The sequence below is a fragment of the Hippocampus zosterae genome, chromosome 11, assembly GCF_025434085.1.
Source record: "Hippocampus zosterae strain Florida chromosome 11, ASM2543408v3, whole genome shotgun sequence".
Lineage (NCBI taxonomy): Eukaryota > Metazoa > Chordata > Actinopteri > Syngnathiformes > Syngnathidae > Hippocampus > Hippocampus zosterae.
The window spans coordinates 21,197,063-21,224,804 of NC_067461.1; the positions used below are offsets into that span (position 1 = coordinate 21,197,063).

General features: G+C 40.9%; 2 protein-coding genes across 3 annotated transcripts in view; both read left to right on the forward strand.

Moving 5' to 3' along the window:
• vax1 (ventral anterior homeobox 1) overlaps positions 1–27,742 on the forward strand; it is a 95,542-nt gene that overhangs the window by 14,409 nt on the left and 53,391 nt on the right. The gene's annotated exons all lie outside the window — the stretch shown is intronic.
• The window catches only part of atp6v1ba (ATPase, H+ transporting, lysosomal, V1 subunit B, member a), a 38,659-nt gene continuing 19,107 nt past the window's right edge, over positions 8,191–27,742 (forward strand). Inside the window, exons 1-5 of the mRNA XM_052081099.1 lie at positions 8,191–8,439; positions 21,820–21,875; positions 22,206–22,304; positions 24,128–24,221; positions 27,490–27,567. Of these exons, the coding sequence (XP_051937059.1) occupies positions 8,334–8,439; positions 21,820–21,875; positions 22,206–22,304; positions 24,128–24,221; positions 27,490–27,567 (433 nt within the window). The 5' untranslated portion in view covers positions 8,191–8,333. The remainder of the gene's footprint in view (positions 8,440–21,819; positions 21,876–22,205; positions 22,305–24,127; positions 24,222–27,489; positions 27,568–27,742) is intronic.

A 27,742-nucleotide genomic window follows, 5' to 3' on the forward strand; every position in this document is an offset into this window, starting at 1 on the left:
AACCTTTTTGAAATTAAGAGCTCCTCTTGGCGACTGATAAATGCAGAGGGGGTTCCAGTTTGATCGTGTGGGCTTTTGAAATAAATTTGCTCGAACTACCGATACATGTTGTAATTAATGAGTCATGATTTTCATTTCTGAAAAGACCCTGATCACATTAGGGATTTCTCACAATAATTGTGAAATAGAAAAAGAATCAATTGGCCACACTTTTTTTATAAATATCTGCCAGTGTTCACATTTCGAAATGATCGCTTTTACAATATTCCTCGAGCGTCACAGTGTCTCATCACTGGTGAGCTATTTTTGGAACAGGCCTGCGGGCTACTCATGGAACCCTTGAGGGCTTTCTGGTGCCTGCGGGCACCACGTTGTTGACCCCGACTCAGGAACCTGCAGACTTCTTTACACCCTGAACTGGTTCGCCAGCCAATTGCAGGGCACTGATAGATGAACAAACATTCACGCTCGCAATCACACCTAGGGACAATTTGTAGTGTTCCAATAACCTGCCATGCATGTTTTTGGAATGTGGGAGGAAACCGGAGTACCCAGAGAAAAACTGACGCGGGCACATGGCGTTCAACCACCTGACAGAATAAAACTGATTAAATTCAACACCCCATTTTTGTCAGTGGTCAGTATGCAGAATAGTACTATAGATCAGCTACTGCTGCACAGATCTATCAATCCATTATCCAAAATGCTTCTACTCACGAGGATCGCGAGGCATGCTGGAGGCTATCCCAGCTGTCTTGGGGCAGTAGAATGTGTACACCCTGAACCGGTTGCCAGCCAATTGCATTCACACTCACACCTCGGGATAATTTGAGTACTCAATTTTTAGCTCTGTCCTGTGAGGCGGATATGCTAACCTGTCGGCCGTTGAGCCTCCTGCTGCATAGATGAGACAGAGAATGTTTTAAAACCGCCGTCAAAGGAAAACATTTTTAAAGGGACTTCCCTTCCCCAAATTATAATCCTGGTTGGGTGGCTGAAATCCATTTGGTGTGCCAAGGCATTTATTATTGAAGGTTGAGCATTTTAAATTTGTTTTCGTTCAAGGTGGGATTTGTTTACATGGAAATATCAGCCTTGTCATACAAATGTGTCACTTTAATTTGAATCATTTTGACCTACAGCGTACCGGTTGATTGAATTTGACATGTCAAGGAAACTTGGGTTTCAATGTGAGGCCGAGCAATTATATTCATTTCCAAACATATCAGTCATTGTAGATGACAAACTGTTCATTGTTAAATTGTTTGTATCAGTTAATCATAAGATTTAAACACTGTAATTTGGCAGTCCTTTGTTTGATATGCCTTGTCAGGTGTGTTCTGTGACCTGCAGGATCTTCTGTTAATAATGAGTGGACCCGGTAGATGATGTTTTCAAACATGTCAAAGACCATCTATTCAGTTATTGAGTGCATATGTGTGAAATGAGTCCTTGCAGATGCCAGAGTGAAAGTGACCAATCATCACATTGCAATGATTCTTTCCTATAACCGCTCATTTTTTTCCTCCCCTACCTACTACAATTGGGAAGTGATGAAGCACAGACTGCACAGAAGTGCAAAAAGAGATGTGATTTATCTTGAAAAAGAAAATCAATTTATCACATCGTTTTCTTAAAAGTTATTTGTGTTGAATCACTAGTGAGTGGTAGGGGTGCGTGTCCACAGATAAGCGGCCTGGCCTTTTGTAAATATTTGAAGATTCTTCTTTTTTTTTTAAATATGTCATTTATTTCGCTGTGCAAGTTCAATATTAGGGCGGCCCAGTGGTCGACTGGTTAGCGCGTCGACCTGACAGTGCACAGAGGTTGTGGGTTTGACCACAGCTCTGGCCTTCCTGTGTGGAGTTTGCATGTTCTCCCCGTGCCTGCGTGGGTTTTCTCCGTGTACTCTGGTTTCCTCCCACGTTTTTTTCAAGTGTGCCAGGAAATATTGTCAGGTGTGCAGTGGGTAATTATCCGATATGTCTGCCTGTGCTGTCTATCGCCTGACATTGTAATCGTGTAGTACTCTTTGATACCGGCAGGGGGGCAGCAGCTACCTAATTGCCTTCTGCTTCGAGATAAGCACAGTTTCCGGTGCCAGGCAATGCAACGAAAGGTATCTTTCATTAAGATTTACGTTTACCGGAGATGCAACGGCACCAATGTTCCCTCTAAGCTGGTTGCACACTCTCAGCGCACAAGAAAACCTATCCAGCGCAGTGAACGCACAGCAAATTAATTCGATCAATAACTTGACTACGGCTTTTTATCTGCATCAATTTGCTGTGTAATTCAGTGAGTGGCAGGTTTCCTCCCACGTTTTTTTCAAGTGTGCCGGGAAATATTGTCAGGTGTGCAGTGGGTAATTATCCGATATGTCCAATCACACGAAACGATGCAATGACGCTATACAATCAATCACGTCATTGACATTACTTGCGCATATCTTCCATTCCATAACAATAACGGTGCGGCGATACGTGACGCTAGTGCAAATCCTTGGCGAAACGATGAGTCAGTCGTAAGTGAATGTGATACATCGACTCCTCAAACCAAAATAAGAATGAACTGCGGTTCTTTTGAGTTGGAATGGCTGTCGGAGTATGTGCAAATAGAAGAACAAGCAGTGAAACAGGGTGAGATACTTTGTTTTTCGAGTGAGAAAGGTCTGCTCTGCAAAACATGCAGCAAAGCTAAAGTTGAAAGCAAATTTTCCAATGAAAAAATATGAACTAAGTGGAAGCTGGACTACCTCAGGCGACACATTTAGCAGAAAAGATTTGAATGATGTTGGAATTATACAAAGACCAAAGATGGGAAAAGGGATTGGTACAATATTGCCCGAGAGCACAAACGACCGCGAGAAAAAGAACTGGCTGTCACACAGAAAAACATCTGAGTTAAAGTTCTACTTGACTATATTTTACTTGCCATTAAAATGAATGCACCAAATACTGGATTGATGTTGTTTTGATTCCTATTCAATGTGTTATAATATTATTTTTCAATGTTTAATAAACACTTATAGTAACAATATAACACTTAATTGTTAAAATAAGCTTATTTAACATTTTTGGGTAGTGGTGTGCCGCGGGATTTTTTCAACGAAAGAAATCCCTTGGCTTGAAAAAACACTGCTCCAGATTGTCCCTAGGGGTGAGTGTGAGCGTGGATGGTTGTTCGTCTCTGTGTGTCTTGACTGGCAACCGGTGTGCCTAATGCCCTAGACAGGGCTCAGCAACCCATAATGTTGAAAGAGCCATATAGGACCAAAAAAAACAACAAACAAATATGTCTGGAGCCGCAAGAAATTAAAAGCCTTCTATAAAACTTACAATGAAGGAAACACATGCTGTATGTATGTAGGAGACTGGACTGTCTCAGAATTGTTTATGTTATTCATTCCTTTGTTGTGTGTTCACAAACGCCCCCATTGAATTTATTTTGTGATTTCCTCGCTTTATTTTTTTTGTTTTGGTGCATTATTTTCGCTTTTCTTTGTGTCAGTGAACTGATCATGAATTTCCATTTTTCTGAGGTTGTCGAGTCGAATGAGAAGAGAGAAGGCACAAAGTCAGACGCAGACGTGTCTGCAATTGCCGTGGCTGTTAAAAGCATAAATAAAGTGTACGTTTTAAAAAATACAACACCACCGCGCTCCTTTTTCGGAGCTGCAACATGTATCTATATCTATTTGAGCTACTGTATATTAGCCTACTATCAAAATCTTTTTCCATTTTCAAACATTTTTTATAAAGCTCCCGGAAGCCACTAGATGTCGCTAAATAGCCGCATGCGGCCCTGGAGCCGCGTGTTGCCGACCCCTGCCCTAAGACAACTGGGATAGGCTCCAACACCCCCCGCAACCCTTGTGAGGATAAAGCGGTTCAGAAAATGGATGGATGGATGGAAGTTCAATATTAAGGTTGTTTTCATCAAATTAAGACTTCTGTGGTGATTCCGCCTGTTCAAATGGGTTTATTTGATGGCTGAGGAGCGGTGGGGGCTTCAAATGCAGTGGCCATAAATAGTTAGTTGTGTCTTAGGTGCCACCAGTTTATGTAAATCACTGCTCAAGGTGAGCGAGGGAATGTGTTTCACCACACTTGCTATGAGCTAACTAGCCGCTATGCTAATTTGCAGCCACAGCCGCCCAGGGTCTGGACCAGCATGTTGCTGGGGTCCAGCCGGGAGCTGGTGATAGCTGGTGACCAGTAGCAGGCGTGCTGGTGTCACCAGCTTCCAGCAGGGCTGGTCATGCTGGGTTACTGTAGGTCAGTTAGTAGACAGTGTTGCCACATTTATTTTAAAAAATGGACTCGCACCCGGGCGGCCCGGTAGTCCAGTGGTTAGCACATAGACTTCACAGTGCAGATGTACCGGGTACAAATCAAGTTTTTCCTTTCCAAACTAACTCACTTAACTTATGATCGTGCCGAGCCCAAGTCTAGTGCTGTCCACCTGTGCACATTTGTAGAGTTTTCCTTCATTTGATATTTTGCTAGACTCTACAGTCTACACAGATATAATAGGTCGAAAGGGGGCTTGGATCCTGCACGTCTGGGTCCATTCCAGTCGACAAAATGGTAGCCTCCCTGAGGGAGGCTCCCTCAGCCCTAAGATGCGAGGACTGTTGTTTGTGGCTTTCCACCAAACGCCAGCTCAGAGTATCCACTCTTTATGGAGTCCTCAGACTGTGTGCAAGAGAGCTCCCTGGGGACTCCCTCATTCTGCTGGGGGACTTCAGTGCTACTGTCGGCAATGACCATGAGACCTGGAAGAGCGTGATTGGGAGGAACGCCGACGATCAGTCAAGCACTGGACGAAGCCTTGGAAGAAGTAGCTGGTGAGAGCAAAGTCTGGGCTTTCCTGCTAAAACTGCTGTTCCCGCAACATAACCCAGAATAAGTGGTCGAAAAAGGCCGGAAGGATGGAGTTGTAAATTGTTAAAAACAATTTAATTGCTTGACAGCGCTAATTTATACAGTTTGTGTAAGAACAGTGCTCAACTGCTGAAGTGCAAATGTAAAATATAGTTTACACATCGCGGGAGATCAAATCCCTTTGATCTCATCATAAAAGAGTGGAGACAACGGGTATTTATAAAATGAGGGCAAAACTTGTGTAGGCAGATGTCCTTCAGTTGCATTAATTTTCTATTTTTTACACGCCACCTGAAACGTTTGAATGAGCTCTCATGGGACTACCATCAGCCTCAAACCGGCAGTGCTTTCCGCTTCAGTTTTCTAGTGATTTTTTTCCACTGCCATTACATCTATGCATGTGTCTCTGTGATGCGTGACTGCAGATGTGCTTGTTGGGTAAGGGTCATGGGTCAAATATCTTCAAACACACACTTACAAGCTATTGTACAGACAATGTTAGACGTACCTAATATGATATAAGGTGACGAACGAATACTGTAACACATTCAGCATAGAAGAACAACTTAAAACAAAAGCATTAAAAAAGTCAATCAGTGTACAACTTAAGATACTGTATGTCATAACATGATACAATACAAGCAAATTATAGGAGAACAAAGAAAATAATATGCGGGGATACTGTATACTGTACAGCACTGTCAATTTTAATTGCACAGACGTAAGAATTTGAACAACTAATATTATACACTGTGCATATATCCCTCCATCCATTTTCTAATCCGCTTATGAGGCGCAAAAAGGGCCGTGGGGCGTGCTGGAGCCTCTCCCAGCTGTATTCGGGCCGTAGGCGGGGGCCACCCTGAATTGATTGCCAGCCACTCGCAGACAGTGTATATTTTTACTCTTATTAAATGGCAGCACGGCGGTCTGTCTGCCTCACTGACAAGAGGAATCGGTCCAAATCTGAGCTCACTCTCTGGGGCGCATAGCAAGTTTAGCGAGACCAGCTGTCCAACTCTGCATGAAGGCAGGTTAGACAATGTGTTGATATTTTCATAGATGCACGCACCCTTAGCACAGTTAAAAACAGGGTGTTTTGCATTGTTGTTGGTGTGAGAACAGCCGACTTGATTTTTCATCAATCACAGTAGTTCTTTACATTCCCTTTAAGATTGTCGGGTGAGAGCCGCAGTCCTTGACATGGCGGAAGAAAAAAACTGATTTGGTGGAAATACATTGAGAAGAAACTGCAAGTAGACCTCCATGGGCAGATGATGTACTGGTAGAGTTGGCCAAGGAGATCACAGATACTGTATGTGACATGGGCACTTGGAGACCACCTTCCACCCCAATCGTTCGTGTTTGTATGTTCCATTTCTTGCATGGGTTTTCTTCAGGTATTGCGGTTTCTTCTTGCGACCCAAAACATGCTTCTTAAATCTTAAATTGCCTTCATTGACCATTGGGACCAGACATTGGTCAACGCTGCCATCTGCTCAAGTTCAGCTGCACAGAAGAAAAAAAAAACACCTTATTTTTGGTTGGACATAATTAAAATGTGTTCAACAAATACATATATTTTTTGGAGGAAAACAGGAATATTACACAGGTTTACCACATTTTAATCATGTGCAACCGATAAACATGTTTGAATTAAGTAAAGTCAAAGGATCCTTTTTTTTCAGTGTGGGAATGAGTCCACCTAAGGGAGAGGGAGAGAGAGAGAGAGAGAGAGAGAGAGAGAGAGAGAGAGAGAGAGAGAGAGAGAGAGAGAGAGAGAGAGAGAAAGAGAAGATTAGATTTTTTAAAATTATTTTTGAAAATTTACACAATTTGAAAATGTTAATGGCACAAGAAATTGCCTTAAAGACAAACAAAACTAATTTAATTAATTTGAACATTACAAAAGGAGGTGGCCCGGTGATCCATTGGTTAGGTTAGCACGTCGACCTCCCAGTGCAGAGGTTCAATTCCAGCTCTGGCCTCCCTGTGTGGAGTTTGCATGTTCTCCCCAGGCCTGTATGGGTTTTCTCCGGGTTTCCTCCACATTCCAAAAACATGCGTGGCAGGCTGATTGAACACTCTAAATCAGGGGTGTCCAAACTTTTTGCCAAGGGGGCCAGATTTTATGTGGTAAAATGTCGGGGGGCCGACCGTGGCTGACATTCTTTACATTGAACAACAATATTGTTCAACAAATTTTAGTAAGCCAGTCTGTTTCACATTTCCATTTTTATTTTAATTTCAACAATCTTAAGAATTTCTTTTGGTTCATTTGAAACAGGAATTTGAAATATGACATATCAGTCAATATAAACACGGAGTGATGTCTTGTTAACTCGTGAGTGATGCCCTCTAGTGTCTAAATGCTATTACCTGTACTCATTTAGTGAATGCTATTACTCATTTAGCCACTAGAGGGAAGCAGTACTCTATGAAACATCACTCACCAGTCTACGAGACCTCAGTCAATGCGACACGTGTTCCATTACGCCCAACCTGCGGGCCAGACGGCACTGATTTTATGACGGGGGCCGAGGGCCGGATGAAATTCGACCGCGGGCCGGATCTGGCCCGCGGGCCGGACTTTGGACATGCCTGCTCTAAATTGTCCCTATGTGTGAGTGTGAGCGGGGATGGTTGTTTGTCTCTGTGTGTCCTGCGATTGGCTGGCAACCAGTTCAGGGTGTCCCCCGTCTACTGCCGAAGATGGCTGGGATAGGCTCCAGCACCCCCCGCGAGGATAAAGCGGATCGGAAAATGGATGGATGGATTACAAAAGGAAATCTGCATACATTAGCTCTCCTCCTGTGGTAAAACCGCATTGTTTTTAAAATAATTTAGATGATGCCTTTCTGCTTTACAATAACTAAAATTAACTAGCAATGTAGATTTGATCTGACTTCTTTATACCGGGACCGACTCAATGGAGGGGGGAGAAAGGGAGACTGCTTAGAAGTTTAACTTTATCTGGTATTTGCACAATTTGGGGGGGGGGTTGAGAGTGAGCGAGCGAGAGCGAGAGGCTTTTTCCTGAAGTGTATTGAATACAATTTTTTCTGAAAAACAAATTCCCTTAGCCTGTAGTCCATGTGACAAGGATTTATTTTAACAATTGTGAAACTAAGTCTGTTTTATGTTGAAAATAGGAGGCAAACAAGATCTTGACGGTTTCTTTGGAAATGGTCGTATTCTGTACGCATTTTCTGATTCATTTGGGTTACATACTATTAAACACTCGAATGAACAAACCGCACACGAAATCTTTCAGACTCGATGACGCGCATAAACTGTGACCGCTCAGTCGGGTGCCTGATGCCGTCATCAGCTCAGTCAGACAGTCATATGACCAGCACTCCGCTGTCATCTATGTTGTGCAGCACCAGTTAGCTAACTCACAGAAGACCGTTCCCCATTCTCAACTTGCCGTACATTTTCCCAACAATGGCAACACTGGTGGCAAACAGGGCGATGGACAACGGCCTGTCAGCAGCAGCGAGGACCCACACTCAAGCCGTGACCAGAAATTACATCTCTCAACCAAGGCTAAGTACGTACCTTGACGAGCTGCTACTTTAGCTTTAGGCTAACACTGGTGTCACGATACATTTGGCTTGAAGATATACAGAAGAAAATAAATATGTTCATCTCTCCCGAGGTTGTTACAATGTTGACTTTAGGACTGGATTACAAGTTGTGTGGGTCGAAACTAAAGGGGATTTACTGCTGCTGATCATATGTGCAGCCTGAAATAATGATTAAATAAGCGAATACGTTGCCGTCAACAATACTAAGGGCTCAATAATAAAATAACACACGTTTGTCTTGGGTATATCTGGTTGGTGCCTATGTGTGTTTGTTTTTTGACAAAATCGGGATTCGTTATTATTATTATTATTATTATTATTCATATCAAGGAACAAATCGGCTAAGCTACATTGCAAGCTATTGCTAAGGGTGGACAGCGTGTCGTACTTTGGCAAGCTGTATTCGTTGCGTGGCTTCTATTCAATGAATTGATGCCACTCACTTAGGTCATTGTATTCAGATTTATTAATGTCGTGCGAATATTTTAGTGATGTCGGGACTACTGTCTTTGGCCTGCGATTTAAGGTTATGTCATAGCTGTAAGCCTTCGGTGTTGCGGTTAAGTCACCGTTGAGGAGACTTCTTTCGTTATTCGATTATAGGCGTTGCAACGCTGCTTCTGTTGTACCTTTCCTGTTAAAATGTTACAACAGTAGCTGGCACACTATCAGGGAAACTCGGGAGAACGTCGTTGGCTTGGTGAAGACCGAATGATGACAGTAATGTGTCATGTGACACGATCACGAGTGTTACGGCACCCGGAGCGCGAGGTCACGTGACCATCTAAACAAAACTGAAAATGGACAAATACTGCGGGCTAAAGTCAATGTTGGTTAACAGGGCGTGCCGACTGCCTCACGACCTCTACAGTAGCGGATCCTAAATGTGCTTTCTGAACGTGAAGTCACCATGATGAGTACAGTATGTGTAACAAGTACCATGCACTTACTTCATCATTTGAGGGAATATGTCGCTTTGAGTGACATTATGCTTGCACTTCTGCCGTAGAAATTGCTGGTAGACTCGCCAAGTGTGGTCGTTGCTTTGTATTAGTTCAGCATCAGATGGCACAAAATACGTAGAGCAGTGGTCACCAACATGGTGCCCGCGGGCACCAGGTAGCCCGTGAAGACCACTTGAGTAGCCCGCCAGTGCCTGGACATTGTGATTTGCTAGTAGAAATTATGATTTAAAAATGCAAACATTGGCAGTACTGTGGGACATTTCGAAACACGATCAAAGTCTGATAATTTAAATCATCAAGTATTAAAAATAACCCATCCTCATATTATTGAAGGTATTTTGGACAAATATGTTATTTCAGACGTGTATCAATTTGGTAGCCCTTCACACAATCGGTACACATGAAGTTGCTCTCACCCTCAAAAATGTTGGTGACACCTGACGTAGAGGGACATCAATCACTCAATCAGCACAGTTGGAGCTTTAGCTTGTGTTAAACAATGTCAATCTGTCTGGATAGGAACAGCCAACTCTCAATTTTAAAGGCAAGAAAAAAACCTGTTAAGGTAGATGCCACTGTTGCTGTGGATAGTGTGATGATCCATTTGTTGTGTGGCTTTTGGCGATTGTATTGGGAAGGGAACTGTCATGCAAACCGAGTGGAATTGTAAAATGGGGTTTGATTTAAAAGATGCGAGTGTGTCCGCACACAGGTAAATGAATCATCTCATTGCAGCTTGAACCAGCCGATGAGCCGATCAAGAAGTTCTAAATTGCTATTAATCAGTTTGATATTGCAGGTTTGTTTGTTTCTCTGAATTTAAATAACTCTAATAATTTGGGCTTGGAAATAAATGTCACATTTCCAGTACTGAAAGTCAATTCATCTTGTAAAATGACAACAAGAGACTAATGGCATCCTCCCCTTTCGAACTTAGACGTGGCATACTTACTTGAATATACACCGCACTAAATCGAACTTAATTCAATCATTTTACTTTAAAATATGACCACCCTTAAATAATACAGCACTCCATATATCAAATTGCCTTTTATTTTGAGAGGCGCACACCCCAAGTGTTAGCTGTTTTTGTATCTTGATACTGTTTGAATTGGTAACATTGTTTTTGATGGTAGTTTGTGTGTGTGCGTTTATTTAAAAAAAAATAAAAATATATATATATATATATATATATATATATATATATATATATATATATACACAGTATATGTTAGAGTTGTCAGTTTAGCGCGTTATCAGCATTAATTTAAATGAATTTTAATGCGAGATTAACGCGGCACACGTCCCGGCGGATGTTACGTTGCTCTATAAATAAACTAGAAACAAAACAACAAGTGCGCTGCACAGGTCCATGCCCATGTCTGTTTTGCCAGCCACAGCAGCGCGAGACACCGAAAATGGATACTTAATGACAACCACCACCTTTATGCATAGAATAAAGGAGAATTTAACATTGCAAGTGAGGGCACACAAGATAAACAATCAAACCTTGTACTCTTTAAAAACAGTAAAGAATTTCAGCCAGGTCTGGCTTGACCGAGTGTAAGTATGTTCTTTGTGATTGATATATTAAAATTACAGAAAAACTGGTTCTAAAATGCATGTTCACTTAAGCTTGATTGCAAACGCTGTTGGTGGCAGTGTTGACATGACTGCTTCTTGGGATTGGCTACAAATAATCCCTTATGTACCCATCGGTTCTAATTTGGCCTGCTTTATGCTGGGACTGCTGTTTGTGCTGTTTGCACCTTTCAGAAATAAAACGAAATATGGTGGTATTTAAAGATGTAAAATCAACCATCACAATTCATATTAGGTGTAATTCCTCGCATTGCATGTGCTAAATTGTTGTATCTGCACACATTATGCAAACCCAATACCAAAGAAGTTGGGATGTTGTGTTATCCATAAAAACAGCAGAAAACAATGAATTGCTCATCATCTTCAAACTGTAGCGAATTGAAAACACTACAAAAAGAATATATTCAATGATATCCAAACTGATACACTTGATTGTTTTTAGCAAATAATCATTAATTTAGGTTTTTATGGCTGCAACACATTCCAAAAAAGCTAGAAATGGGCATGTTTACCACTGTGTGACATCACCTTCAATAAATGTTTGGTAATCGAGGTAACTAATGTTTCAAGATTTGTAGGTGGAAAACTTTCACATTCTTGCTTGATGTACAGCTTCAGCTCTTCAACAATCCGGGGTTTCCGTTGTTTTATTTTATGCTTCATAATGCGATGTGAGACAAGTCAGGACTGCAGGCAGGCCAGTCAAGTGCCCGCACTCTGATTACAAAGCCACGCTGAAATAAGCAGGGGCTTCATGAAAAAGACATTGCTTGGATGGCAGCATAACGGTGCCTTCACAGACTTGTAAATTACATATACCATTGGCACGAACACAGCCCCATACCAGCACAGATGCTGGCTTTTGAACTTTGTATCCTCAACTTTGCGGAAGTTCAAACAATTGGAATGAATATTCTTGCAGATTAGCATTAACCATCCATTAAATAAAGTGTTTGAATTAATGACGCTGCATTTGTCGTTTTTGCCAGCTGCAAACAAGAAGTGGAATGGCCTGCTACTATTGAGCAAATTATGTAAATGTTGACTGAAGAAGACATTTCAATACTTAAGGCATTGATGTGGGCATGTGTTAAAGAGTTCATAAGATCATTGGCAAGATGCTTTTTGTGACATTTTTCTTGACTTGTCAGAGCTCTCTGAGATGCCAAGGTTCAAACCTATTCTGAGCTAGAACAAAATAAACAAATGAAGACATTTTCCATCATACAACATCTTTTCTTTCTGGCGGCCTTTGTCTCTCATGTCAAACAGGACAAAAGCTATTAGTCCATGAAATGTTGGTCTTTGTTTTTAGTGGTGCATTCTGACATGAAGTGCAATGAAAAGACATAGAGCAAGTCACAGTACGGCTTTTGTGAAGACTTAATTTGTGGTAATAATGTCGTGACTATTTAAAGCCTCATCTGTCACTACCAAAGTCTTTTCTATAAAGTCTGTAATTCTATAAAAGTTACCTAATTTGTATTCTAATTAGCCTGAAGCAACTCGCTTTTTCAGTAACAGGGAAAGGGTTGCCTCTTTTGTTGGCATCTGTCTGTCTTATTTGTGTCAAGCAAGAACAGGAAGCAATCTACTTGAACAGTCTACTTATTACTTGCCTACAGAAATCCCCGATTCCATTATTCAACTTCCTTTCGTGTTTTTTAGTCATGTTTGACAGTGGTGATTATAAATCTCTTTGTTTCAACTGGGGATTAGTAGTTGCTTTTATTAAAGCATCAAACGCTGTGTTTCCATGATGATAATTGCGGTGAATTAGAACTGAAACAACATGTTTGCAATTTTTTTTATTCCAAAGTAGGGAAAGAGCAAGTATTGTCAACGGCAATATTCGGCATATTGACAAATATCGGCATCTGTCTTTTTAAAAATCTGACGACTGATTAAAAAATCAATTGAAATAATGAAGGGAACCATTTAAATTTTCAGTTAACGTTATAACAGATCCCGCTGACTCTGGGAACTCTCTGCAGCTTTTGTTGTAGTTTGACGTTAAAACAAAGATAAGTGAAAGTTTAATATTTAAGTGATTTTGGAAATTTGGCAAAACGTTACTTACTGTAGGAAGCTATTTACTTAAGTTTTCTTTGATCCTGAAATTATATCTTCTTGTACTACAAATACTGCTACTGGTCACTCTGAAATGGTTCAATGATTTTGTTGTTTACGATGATAGTAATGCAGCGTGTTTTACCGGAGACAAATTCCCTGTGTGTTCTACATACTTGGCCAATAAAGATGATTCAGATTTTTGATTATGATGATGACCCAGGCGGCCCGGGAGACGAGTGGTGAGTACGTCGGCTTCACAGTGCAGAGGTACCGGGTTCAATTCCAGCTCCGGCCTCCCTGTGTAGAGTTTGCATATTCTCCCCGTGCTTGCGTGGGTTTTCTCTGGGTCCTCCGGTTTCCTCCCACATTCCAAAAACATGCATGGCAGACTGATTGAACACTCCAAATTGTCCTTAGGTGTGAGTGTGAGCGCAGATGGTTGTTTGTCTCTGTGTGCCGTGCGACCGGTTCAGGGTGTCCCCCGCCTCCTGCCCGAAGACAGCTGGGATAGGCTCCAGCACCCCCCGCCACCCTAATGAGGATAAAGTGTTTCGGAGGATGAATAAATAAATGAATGCTGATGACCCAGGGAGCACCCTGAACTTTTTTGTTACACATCTGACCAGTTTGGGACAGCGTTGCCACCATCTCTGACTTTTCCATCTCAAATACTCAGTCCATCATGATCCAAAATCAGCGGCAATAAGCGGGAAAGCCCCGACGACCTTTGTTGAAGCCCAAAACTGCAGAGGAAACAACCTTTTTGGTCATTAGTTTACAGAGGACATAATGCATGGCGTCTTTGAGTATTGTTGTTATATTACCTGGATATACATCCATTTGTGTGGGATTATTCATTATTTGAAGCAGTGGTTCTTAACCTCTCAACTGTATTTATAGAGCACATTCAAACAGCCATCGCTGCGTACAAAGTGCTGTACATGGAGCAACTAAATGATGATCCTATAGCAACTTAGATTTTAAATTACGGATATTCGCAAAAGCTGCGCATATTCATTTTCAAAGGCAAGTTGACGTTCCTAATTTCAAATCTGTCAAGACAACAACTCACTGTTATCGAGATTCAACATGTAGCCCAAAAATCTGCCATATTGGTGTAACAAGCCACGCCCAGGTGGAATTGAAGTCTGAGCATTGCATATGTAGAGAAATAAATGGTCAGCGTCCAGCAAGAACCGGTGTTCTATCCCTCCTGCATTGATACCTGTTCTAAATTGATCTGATCTGACAGTCACAACAAGGGGTTAAATGGCCAAAATGAAAAGCAGAGTGTGGAAATGACACCTTTGACTTGTTCTGTGATATAAATTGATTGTCTCTGAAATGACCTTGTTAGTTAAAATACCGGACGCAGGTCAAAATATAATAATCCATTCAAAGAAATGGATGTACTGTAGACTCAATTCCAAACTGCCTCAAAGTTATAACTGGTGCACTTGGAAAGATAATGTCATTTGCGTTTGCTTGATTTCATTCAAGGAGATAGTCAGTCTATAACGGTTTGATGCTATCAGTGTTATCGCTTTGTGTTTAGACTAGCTACCGGAAGTTAGCACACCATCCTGACTGTCAACAAAGTGATCGTATGGACAGATTCCTGATCGAGGTCTCATAGTTTGGTCACAGTTCTGTCAGCATTCACTGCATACCAAACTATCATAAAAAGAAGGTGGCAAAGAAGACTGTTTATGTAAACAATACTGTCAGACATAAGGAGACTGAGTCACTCTCTCTTTATGGGGATGCAGATGCATTCCTGTGTTAATGTTTTATTAATTCTAGAAATACAGTAAATCACGTTCTTCGTCCTCCCCAAGCATTACCCCACTTTTATAGTCCGCAGCTGTGTTTCCATCCATCCATTTTCTGATCCGTTTTATCCTCACAAGGGTCGCGGGGGGTGCGAGATCCTACCCTAGCTGTCTTCGGACAGTAGGCGGGGGACATCCTGAACTGGTTCCCAGCCAATCGCAGGGCACGTAGAGACGTACAACCATCTGCGCTCACACTCACACTCACACCTCGGGACAATTTTGAGTGTTCAATCAGCCTGCCATCCCTGTTTTTGGAATGTGGGAGGAAACCGGAGTACCCAGAGAAAACCCACGCAGGCTCAGGGAGAAAATCCAAACTCCACACAGGAAGACTGGAGCTGGAATTGAACACGCTAACCACTGGACCACCGGGCCACCGCGGCTGTTTTTATTTTTATTTTTTTTTGTGATGACATTACATAATATACGGTCACAACCTGAAATGTGTATCCAGTCCTGTTTTCATAAGTTTACAAACCTGTTTCCATATCCTCTTTTTATCGATACACTGAAAAATCCACACCATCTAAGTGTGTAAAATCACCACCTGTTTTTTCCAATGTGAGACCTTTTTTTCCCTAGCACTACCACTCTGGTTTATTTTCGCAATTAAAAATGTGAATCGAAATAGGTCGTTGGAAACACACCGAATAATTGTTATAACGCATAAACATGAAATTCAGGCTATTATGACACAATTTTATTTGTATACGTTCAACGGGACACCTGCAGTGGCTCCTCTTGTTTTATGTTGAGAGGGAAGAAATTTCATCTGTTCTGTATGTTTCACATACAGGACATTTGACAATAAAGCTTATCCAATCCAATCCAACGTGCTCGGCGAAGTACATTCAAGTGTAATAGATGACATTTCTATTCGCCACTAGGTTGCACTATATTTCGAACAAAACATTGACATTTAGATGTCTTCGGGTCGTGGCTAATATACATATGAAGTTTTGGGGGGGGGGGGGTTGTACCATGTACAAACATTTCCGACTTGGTGGCGAGGGAAGTAATGCCCAAATTGATGTCCCGCCACTGTTATATACAACTAGCTGGTTCATCAGCTAGTTCCTGCGGAAGGCTGGTAAGGTGGTGGTTCGCCGCCCTCCGGGCGGCTCATCAGCTAGTTCCTGCGGAAGGCTGGTAAGGTGGGCCTTCGGCCCACAAAAGTGTTGTTGCTTGGTTCAACTTTTTGTTCATCTTCATTGCTTATCGCGAAAATAAAGAGATGTTTAGCTCTACTAAATATCTAACAATTTCATTGCAATGCTTGTGGGTAGACAACATTTTTTCGCTAAGATGCCCGCGCGATCGTAGTGAGCCACTGCCTGAGCGGCGCAGTGGCGGCGCGGTGAAGTAGGTACGTTTTGAAAAGGGACAGACGGAAGGACAGACCGCGTGCGGGACGACGCGCAATATATATATATAGATGTCAAACTCGAGATTTTTCTGTTTACTTTTTATGATATGTCTTGCCGTCTACTGACTTTTTTTGTACATCTTGGGGTGCTAAACATGCCCCCGATTTTTTTGTAGCCCTTGTTGAAACATACAGGAATCCATTAAACTTCTTTTGGGATCGCTAAATAGTAAAAAATAAATAAATAAATAAATCATGGATGGCAATTTTTGGCCAGGCCTTATCAGCATGCGAAGTTTGTGTTTTCGTGCATCTTTATGCTTTCAAATATTTGTTTCTTTGTGCACGACCACGATAATTCAAGAGGTACGGGGGGACATTTCTACAAAAACAGTGACTTCAAAGCAGTCACCACGCTCGAGCGCTACTCATGTAAAACAATCGACCATGAAATCATTTGCCAACATCAAAACAAACAATGTGCAGTGAGTCAGAGGACATGTACTGAACGTCATGATGGTTAATGTGTGTTGGGGGGATAAGGTGTGGATGAGTGCGGATTTTTGAGGCAATTAGCATTCCCACTTTCATTGGGGCTGTGGGAATCCCTTGTAGTTGAGGCTAAGACGTGAATTTGAAGCTACACATCACAGCAGCCACTGCTTTGTTGCACTCATTTATTGTTTGAACACCGGCGCCCCATCGTCATCCCAGCTTCAGCCCCCCCCCCCCCCCCCATACCCCTTTTTAGCTGGAAAATCGAATTGTGTTGGAATGCTATGCGCCTCTTTTCTCTGGCACTTGAATGGCCTCTTCAGTATTTCACACCAAGGTGTCCTTCAGGGTGCGAGGTCAGGCTACCATAACAGCCTCTAGTGGCAGATTAGGACCAATTAACATCTTTGTTCACAAAGGCCTTGGCAGTTGAACAGACTGCAGGGTGACCCACACTGTGGTTGCCTGCCAAGCCAACAGACCGCTGCACTTGAGCTGAAGTAGAAAAGAGGGGTGGAAAAAGTTTTTGAAACCTAATGGGAATTGTTGCTACTTCACAACTCATGAACATGTAGTTGATTGAGTAATGGTGATTGTTATGAAGTGAGAGCAAACTACCTTCACTTTTTTTTGCTGCAACGGCACATAATGGCCTACAAAGAAGTGCCTTGGTGATATTTTTCTATTATATGGGAAAGGTACAACCACATATTCAAAAGTAACACACACACACACACACACCTGCACATGGGCTTATTGCCACCAGCCATGCCACAAGGACTTAAAAGAAATCAATCTTAAAAACACTTGAACAACCAGTGATTTTTATTTATTTACTTATTTATTCATTCTTCACAAGGATAAGAAGTAATTTAAGATTTTTTGGCAGACTACACTAAATTCATTGGTTTTAGTGGTTTACTTAAACACTCATATTGCATTGATGAAATAATTTGATAATTCAAAAGAGAGAGAGATGCAAAAAGGCAGACCAAAGAAGATGCTTCACAAAAGGTAGTAAGAGGGAGGGACAGACAAGGATCTATCTTGTAATGTTGCAGAAACCAATGCCGCACTCCACCGTAACATTGGCTGTGGAAGACTGCTGAACAGACCACATGCTCATGTTGGTTAAACAATACTTAATGATTGGGTGAGCTACTTGCCGCAACACATAACATGGATCAAGACTAGGGCTGCCACAAACGATTATTTTCCGATTTCGTCCCATCATCAACGGTGTGAATCGCAGCATCTTGCCCCACCAAACTTATGCTCTTCTAATATTGTCATTATATTGCAGCTTGAATTTCTTTCAGGTATGTCCAAGTTCACAAAGACAATTAATATGCTATGCTAAATGTTGATGAAATTTTGCTGCTAGTACCGCCATTCCTGACATGTCTAAGTGATGGATGTCCCCTGAGATGGATAACTTCAGGTAAATAATTCAATATTAATCAAATGCTGCTCACCTCTTAACTGGTCCTCGTAAGAGGGAGCACATAACTATTACTCTGGCGTCTCTTCCTGACTCCCTGTACATTTTTGAGATACTATTTTTTTGTTTACAAATGTTTAAATGGTCTCGTCCTACCTTACCTCTCTGAGCTCATTCACCCCCTACGCACCATCTGGGTGCCTCAGATCTGTAGACCAGACACTCCTACAGGTACCAAGGACTACGCAGTCTTTTAGGGGATAGAGACTTTTCCATTGCCGGTCCCCTCTCTTTGGGAAGACCTCCTGCTAAACGTTCGACAAGTCACCTCGGTGCCCATCTTGAAAACTCGTCTTAAAACTAATTTTTATTCTTTGGCTTTTGACTTTGTATTTGGTTTTAGTTTTACTGTTGTGTTTTTGTTTTCTGTCTTTATTAATTTGTTTTACTGTTTGTTGTTTATACATTATTTTGGTGTCAAACCCAAATATCTTCAGTGTACAGCAAATGTAATGGAAATAGCCACACCGATTCTATACTTTTAAAGGGGAGTGAAGAATGATGGCTGTAGTGAATGTGAAAAAGCATATTTGAGTCAACTGTCTTAATTTAATTCACCTCTTTGGCAGGCTATTACTGGATCTGCTATTAAGATGCTGTAGATGTACAGATTGTGAGGTTTCTATATAATTATGTGGACCAATTTCCCCAGCATTACTATTTCTATCATCATCATCCATCAGGAAATACTGTAGCTGTATGTATCTCTTTTGAAATTTTCTGGCAATTTGTTGGGTCTAAGTGTGGTTATTATTTCTTTTAAAAAAACACAGCATCCATAGCATTCATATGAAGAAAGGGTCAGCAAACAATGCTTGAAATTTTACGGGACTTTCTGTTGCTGCAAAAGGGTATGTGTGGTTGAACTGTTGTTAGGTTAAAAATATATATATATATATCTATATAATCTATAATTGTGCAAGTACCGTAATCCATCAAAAACGCCGCGTTCCCTCTCGTTGTTGCGTATTGTGGCGTAACTCGCCAAGCGCTGCCTCTCACTCTTTGTAAAGTTGTGTTTGCCACCGATCATCCATTGTTCCCATGCCGTTTGCAACTTTACTTTGAACGCCCAGTTGATGCCAATGTCCAGCGGTTGGAGTTCTTTAGTCAAGCCTCCAGGAATAACGGCAAGCTTATTTGAGTTCATTTGCTTGACTCATTTTTTTCACCGCTGCTGTGAGATGGGCACGCATGCCAAAAGCATAACCGGTGGCTTTAAGTTTGAACTGAGCTTCGTAGGCGTGTCTTTTTGTCGAATTTATTTTCAGGGGTTCTTAGAAACCAAAACCGGAGTTGTTTTGCAACAATGCACATTGCCACACTCTATACAAGTGTTGGTACTGGCTTGAGGCGTCCACTTACACACCCACCCTTCACCATTGGCGGACTAGCTTGCCTGTCCTCTCTCTCCCTCTCTCTCTCTCTCCCTCTCCATATATGTATATATACACGCCCACCCTTCCCTGATTGGCCGACTTCTTTCCCGCATGCCTGGCCACAGTCACTTCCGCCTTTTCTCTATATAAACAGCGTGTCGGCTGTCAGTCAGATTTTGGAACTCAGCGCATATAAAGGACGCTCCGCACCATAAGGCGTCCTGTCCATTTTGGAGAAAATTTAAGACTTTTAATGGCGCCTTATAGTCGTGAAAATACGGTATATTGGGGCTGTCAGTTTAGCGCGTTTTATTGGCATTAATTTAAATGAATTTTAACGGGATTCATTTTTTTCTCGCGAGAGTAACGCGGCACACGTCACAAGCGGATGTTACTTGTTTGGAACTATTTTGTGTGGAAGGTTACAGTGTTCTGCGTCCATATAAATCGAGTGGGTGGAGCTTCTCTGTGTTTGTCTGACAGTGGTAGCAACCTAGCGAAAATAAAACGTCTCCAGTGTTGTCATTCGAAATGAGGTCTACACAAAAACTGTAGAGAGACTTCCGCACAAGAAGGACCAACACAATCAACATAGCCTGACTGTATTAGGGGGAGTGACCCCCCTCCCCCTTTCAGAATGGTTTGCCCCAGCAGCACGGGAGAAGTGCGTGCGCTTTTTTGTACGGCGGGCAGTTTTGAATACAGCGGCACATAATGAACACTGGTGTGGGGTGTCTCGTTATTCTTCAACAAACATACAGAAACAAACTGCTGTGTTCACAGTAAACTTGAGAAAAACGAAGTATGTAACCATGGTTTAAATCTACTATAGGCTGAGTACTAGTTTACCTTATATGTGCACTTTATAATGTTATATTGCTCTGTTTTGATTTTATAAAAAAAGCTGTCAAAGCAGCTGTTGTGTGACAAAATATTGTTTTCACTGTTGTTGATGGACAGTAATATTGTGTGAGAGATTATGTGTGAATAACTGCTCCAAGTAAAAAATGTTCATGTGAAATTGAAAATCAAAATTGTTATTTCGGTAAATATTTGCATTTGGCACATAGAAAACTGATTCATGATTCCATGTTGATGAGAGCATTAAAATGGGTGAAAAATAGCACAAAAAATGTAAAAGGAAATTCAGAAACAATAAAAAATGTGTGAGTAATCACGAATAATTTTTTAGTCCATTTGAGTTAATTATGACAGTTGCATTTTTAATCAGATTATATATTTTAATCGTTTGACAGCTCTAATATATATATATATATATATATATATATATATCTGAGCAGGTTGGATTGTGTGTGTGTCTTAAAGTCCTGTGCTTGGCTCCACTGTTGTTATCAAGATGGTATAAATGAACACTGACAACTGGTTTAAAATAATTAATTATTTTCTGGATTTTCCTGGAATTCCAGATTTTCAAATTTTCATGAAATTTCCCCCGGAAAATTGAGGAAAAATTGCCTAAAATTAATCCGGATATTAGTTGACAACATTGAACGAACACGCGTTTGAGTTTGTTGTTTTGCTTTCACGAGCGTAGCCATGTTGAGGCAATAACACTAATAACAGTTACACCCCTCCCTGAGCAAGGAGCCGTCTTGGGGGTCGACATATTACTGTAATGACCATACACAAGACGTACCGGATTTTAAGGCGCTCTGTGAGCTTTTAAGTAAATGGAAGACTTTTTGGTGCGCCCTATAGTGTGGAAATTACGGTAATTTATTGGTGATTTTCTTTCACCTTCTTTTATGATGACACGCTGTATTGAGAGATCTTTTATGAAGATGGTCAGAGCTTGCCTTGTCGCAATGTAATTATTGGCCAAGTGAATTGTATACATTTTCATGACATTTTCCTGTCTTTGACATTTGGACCGGGAGCAGAAAGCTGTGAGAATCTGAGAATTAAAGGTCATCTTGATTTATTCAGCGCAATTATTGCATGTTAAGAAGTACGCTTGTTTCTAAGTCGATTGGTTGCTTTCAACAAGAAGTGAAAATTGGAATACAGTAATAATGATATTGTCTTTGGTTGACTGCCATGTAGCCCCCCTTCCCCCCGTACTAAATCAGATAACTAACTCTATTTTGAAAATGTTTTGTCTTTCAGCTTATTCGACAGTGTCAGGAGTGAATGGGCCCTTAGTGATTCTGGATAATGTCAAGGTGAGGCGACTAAAACTTTTTTATACATTTCATTCAGATAAGATTTTGACGAAAATAAAAATTCACTTCTCTTCTTCCTCTGCACTTTTTATGGCTCATACTGTATTATTTGTTTTGAGAATCAGAATCTGTTAATCTCGTGACAACAGTACTGATTCATTTACATTCTGTGTTAAATCAAGTACTTGTTCCTAAAATGCTCAATTTTTGGAAATATTTTAACTGCATTTTTAAAAGCATGCATAATGCTTCTGTGTGCTTGCTTGAAGTAATTATTCAAAACAATTCTGTTTTTTTCGATGGTAACTCTGTTTCATCCGTTTCAACTAGTTCCCCAGGTATGCTGAAATTGTTCACCTGACTTTGCCTGATGGCACGAAAAGGAGTGGTCAAGTCCTTGAGGTGATCGGTAGCAAGGCAGTTGTTCAGGTGAGACACCGTTCACCACCATGTGTTTTGAGTTGTCTTTTGTCCAATCAAACCATCAATGTTAGGTTTTCTTTTAACACATGCAGTTTATTTACGTTTATTAATTTATTTGAGCTATTGCCACAGTTTGGTTGCTGTATTAATGATTTAACTTCGGCTGCCTCTGTCACAGTAGGTGGTCATTAGAGGGTGAGACGAGTTATATTTCAGTACCGTCTCATTCCACTCTCACAAAATAAATCTCATCCTCTCCTGGACCACAGGAAAATAAATAAATAATCAAACAATCAATCCTGTCACGTCCTGGTAAAAATGACTCCCATTGCGTCCTGCTCCCATTCAGCATGACTCCCACTCCTGTACTGCTCCCATCGCAGAGGTCATCTACATACAAAAAACAAAAATTGCAACATACCCATTTATTGAACAGTTACTTACTGCTGACTGCTTTTTAATAAATCCCTGTGAATTGAATGTATACAGTCGAACCGAGTTGTTTAAATGGCTTTCAAAAGCTGTTCCACCCCGAATGTGAATGCATGCATGCATGTGAGTGCCCTGCCTTGCACAGTAGCGAGCAAGACGACCGACGGCAGGAGAGCGAGACAGGCAGCGCGGATTAATGTTGATGACGTATGTAAACAAATGTGCATTTAAATCACCATTTATCAAGTATAAAAAAAACTATCGTATTTTTTCCCATTGAGCGATAGTCACCATAGTAATTATCATGACAGTCCTACCGACTGAGTAATCCCCCTCCCGTCTGCTCTTGTGAACTTTTTATCCTTTAGCGTCTCATTTCTGTGATTAAATGTAAAGGTGACTCCCATCACGGGGGAATCCCACGGGATTCCCATGACCGGCGGTATTCCCGAAAAATGGTCAGCGTCTCGTGGTCATCTGCTCATCTATAATTGATTCTAGCGCTGTCATTGTCAACTCCCGTGTATCGTTTGGTGTTCAACAAGTCAAACTTCAGAGTGGAGTGGACAAGCAAAAACATACTTTGTTTACATTTCTATGCAGTGCTTCTAAGGCCAAACCATAAGTCATCTTTTAATATTACAACTTTTCTCATATGTTGATTGAGATCCAAATTGTATAACATCAGGACCGTTGAACTACAGTTTAGGGTTGATCGGCCAACTTTTCGCACCACTGTATATTTTTCTTAACCGTGTATTGGTTAACTAACCCAGCACCCGGGTTTTAAAAGCAAATCATCCCCCTCATCTCAACCCTCCTTAAAATAACATTACTTTTATATGGGGACTTATTTTAATCAGAGGAGCTTTTCTCAAAGGTCATTTCTCATACAGGTTAGGTGGTGAAACACCAAGTCAAGTCAACAGTATTTATAGAGCACTTTCAAACAGCCATTGCTGCCTACAAAGTGCTGTACATGGAGCCATTTAACATACACAGTAAAAAGTAAGACGAAATGGTAATAAAGGCGGTAGAAAGCACCAAGCAGTAAAATCATGCTGAGTCGAACGCCAAAGAATACAAGTTGGTTTTGAGGAGGGCTTTAAAGATGGGCACCACTGTACACATTGATTTCCTTTGAAACTATTCTCTCACCTATTTCAGTTGTTTGTTTTTTTAGACTATTTTAATGACTGGACAGACGTGTGCATAAATCAGGAAACAAACAAAAAAAAACAAAAACATTTTGAACCTTCAGTTAAAAGTCCAGTGAACAGTCCAACACCTGAATTCAATTGTTCATGATCGTTTCAGGCTTCTACAGAGCTTACTGTTGAGCTGCAATATATGTTGGACAAGGTGTGCTGATAATATTTTATTTTGCGTTTGCTCAGGTGTTTGAGGGAACATCAGGCATTGACGCCAAGAAGACAGCCTGCGAGTTTACTGGGGATATCCTGCGTACACCAGTTTCTGAGGATATGCTTGGTATGAGGACCATGGTATAAATTTAGCCACACATCATTATGTTAGGTTGCCAATTCAGTTCGTCTGCTGTCATATAATAAACCAGGGGGCCCAACACATTTTCCGCATGTGAGATCCTTATAAAATGACAGAGTCCAAATGATTTTCTGACTTAATTCATGTTGAAATATACTTAGAATTAGGGCTGGGCAATATGACTGAAACGTTATCATGATATAAGTATTTCCTACTGTTCCTTGTCGATATGTATAGATATTTTTTTTTGGGGGGGTGAATTAAGGTAATTTTATTTGAATATATAATCCTTACCCCTTAAAAAGAGGTCAGCACAACTATGAAAACCATCAACAATAAATATTTCATATCAGTCAATTTTGACAATTAGATTTTTTTTAAACCCATTTAAAATTGGGGAAAATATTTTGGGTACCTTTTAATGTTGTGTAATCAAATGTGCTCAGACAGCAGCACACTATAAATGCATGTTTGCGGAAGACGCTGCACCAAAGCAGTATTGTTGATTTTCTTTCTTTTTTTTTTTTAACCTTCATTCAATTTTCAAACAACGTAAGTGTAGTGAATTAAAACTTTAGGATTACTTTATATTTTTAGCGGGCTCATGATTGCCATAGTCCATATTTTACTTCTATGATCATGACTTGACGCGGGTCGTACTGGGCTAATACTGGTGCAATAGCACATCTAAGACTAAAGACAAACTCCTTTACTGCGAAACCATCCAGAGCTCTTTCATCGGGTTAGTACAGTGCCGTGAAAAAGTATATTTGCCTCCTTCCTGATTTCTGTGTTCTGTACCTATTTGTCACACACAGATCCCAGTTTATTAAACCAATTTTAATAACACACAGAGACAACCCAAGGAAATGCAAAGCATTGTTTCTAAATGCCTGTTTCATGTATTCAGACTCACAAAAAAAAAAATAAAAAATCCAAACCTACTTGTCCCTTTTGTGAAAAAGTAATTGCGCCCTGAACTTAATAATGGGTTGTGCCAACTTTGGCAGCGATAACTGAAATCATCCATCCATCCATTTTCCGAACCGCTTGATCCTCACGAGGGTCGCGGGGGGTCCTGGAGCCTATCCCAGCTGTCTTCGGGCAGTAGGCGGGGGACACCCTGAATCGGTTGCCAGCCAATCGCAGGGCACACAGAGACGAACAACCATCCACGCTCACATTCACAGGGACAATTTAGAGAGTTCAATCAGCCTGCCATGCATGTTTTTGGAATGTGGGAGGAAACCGGAGTACCCGGAGAAAACCCACACAGGCCCGGGGAAAACATGCAAACTTGCTTCACTTCATATTGGAGTGTTTTCTTGCATGAATTGCCCATTTCAGGTCATACCACAGCCTCTCAATTGGATTCAAATCCAGACTTTGACTTGGCCACTCCCAAATATTAATTTAGATTTTTTTAAAAAACATTTTGAGGTGGACTTGCTGGTGTGTTTTCCTGTCGCATGATCCAAGCGCGCTTGAGTTTGAGGGCGCAAACTGATTGTCGCACATTGACCTTCAGGACTTTCTGGTAAACAGCTGAACTCATTGTCCCCTCAATCTCAGCAAGTTGTCCTGGTCCTGAAGTAGCAAAGTAGCCAAAGATCATCACACTGCCACCACCATGCTTCACTGTCTGCATGATGTTCTTTTTATCAAATGGTGTTCTATATTTACCCCGGATGTAATGGGCCGCACACCTTCCAAAACGTTAACATTTTGACTCATCAGTCCACAGAATGTTTTTCCAAAAGTCTTGCAAATGTGAAATGAGCCTTTGTGTTCTTTTTGGACAGCAGTGTTTAAGACCAGTGTCTTTCTTATGTTAGAGTCGTGAACACTGACCTGAACTGAGGCCAGCGAGTTATTAGGGTATTGTTCCAGGTTCTTTTGCAATGATGAGTCGTCATCAAACTCTTGGAGTAATTTTAGCTGACGAATGTTTGGAATATTTGCCCCTGTTCCAAGTTTTATCCATTTGTGGATAATGGCTGTGACCAGTGGTATGCTCCAAAGTCTTGGAAATGGCTTTGTAACCTTTTCCTGGCTGATAGATGTGAATAACTTTTTTTTCCAATTTCTTTTTTAATTTTTTAGGATCGTGGCATGTTGCGTTTTGTTTGAGATCTTGTATCCTACTTCACCTTATCTGACAGATTCTATTTAGGTGATTTCCTGATTCAACAAATGTGTTGCCTGTGAAATTGAACTCATCTTTCCTAAAGCTGTCAGTTACTTTGTGATTTAACTGGAGGGCAATTACTCTTTCACATCGGGACTAGTTGTTTGGGATTTTTTTTGGTGCTTCAATAAATTAAATTGGCATTTAGAAAATATATTTTGATTTCCTTGGGAAGTCTCTAACATTAAAATTGGTTTGATTAACTGAAACCTTTGTGATAAATATGCAAAGAACACCGAAATTATGAAGGGGGCAAATACAATTTCACAGCACTGTATGTACAAAATAATCTGATTGCAACTGGTCTTTCATTGAACAAAGTTACACCACATTCTCGTTCTGTGTGACTACGCCACACTTTGTTGGTTTAGCTCCTTCATCTTTTTTGGTTAAGCTACTTCTTTTTCATGTTTGGAGGTGAGTATGTACTGTCGACAACACATAGAATGCCGGAGTCGGGGTTTGCGTTCTGACTTTTTATCAAAAGCATTTTGTACTGGTATCGATTACGTGTCTCTCACGATACATATTGATATTTTTATCAATGGCATAAAACTGGGAGGGCTGTCACTGATTGAATTAATGCAACGAGAGTCACCGGCAATCCCTTCGTGTGCTGGTCGCGCACCATCTACTTAATATGCCCCCTAGTTCAAATGGTTGTTGATAGCAATTTAATATTCTTTTTCCTAGTGTATTTCACATCTACTTATAAAACTGTTGCAAAATAACAGTCAAAGTTTTAAGTCGTTTTCTCTTATTATCCATGATGCTCTATTCTCAATAAATGTGATTATCTCACAATTATACAAGGTAACACATTTGAATTGCAGTTTAAAAAAAAGAAGAAAAAGTAAGCCTACTTTTGTTTTTCAAGTATCATTAATCATGTCCATGAAGTCAGAATTTCTATGCTTGTTACTACTCGTTCACTCATAAGAGCCACTCTCAACTGTTTAGTGTCTAACGTGAAATTAGAATATTCCTTCTATGCCAATAAACGAGTTAGTTGATCCAACAGTCTCAATTTTCTAGTAGCTGAAAATAGAATCCCTTCTCTTTCAGGGCGGGTGTTCAACGGCTCAGGCAAACCAATCGACCGTGGACCTAGTGTTCTGGCTGAAGACTATTTGGACATTATGGGTACCTACTCTTTTTATCATGTGTATTTTATTTTTTCCGACAGCCTCAACGCAATGTTCAAACAGGTAGTCAGGCAAGCTGACATGCGTGCAATAGACGTGAGTGTTAGGAACACGTACAAGTGGTCATGGCTTGAGGAAAAGGACTTGAACGGGGATTTTTTTTGTCCGACTAA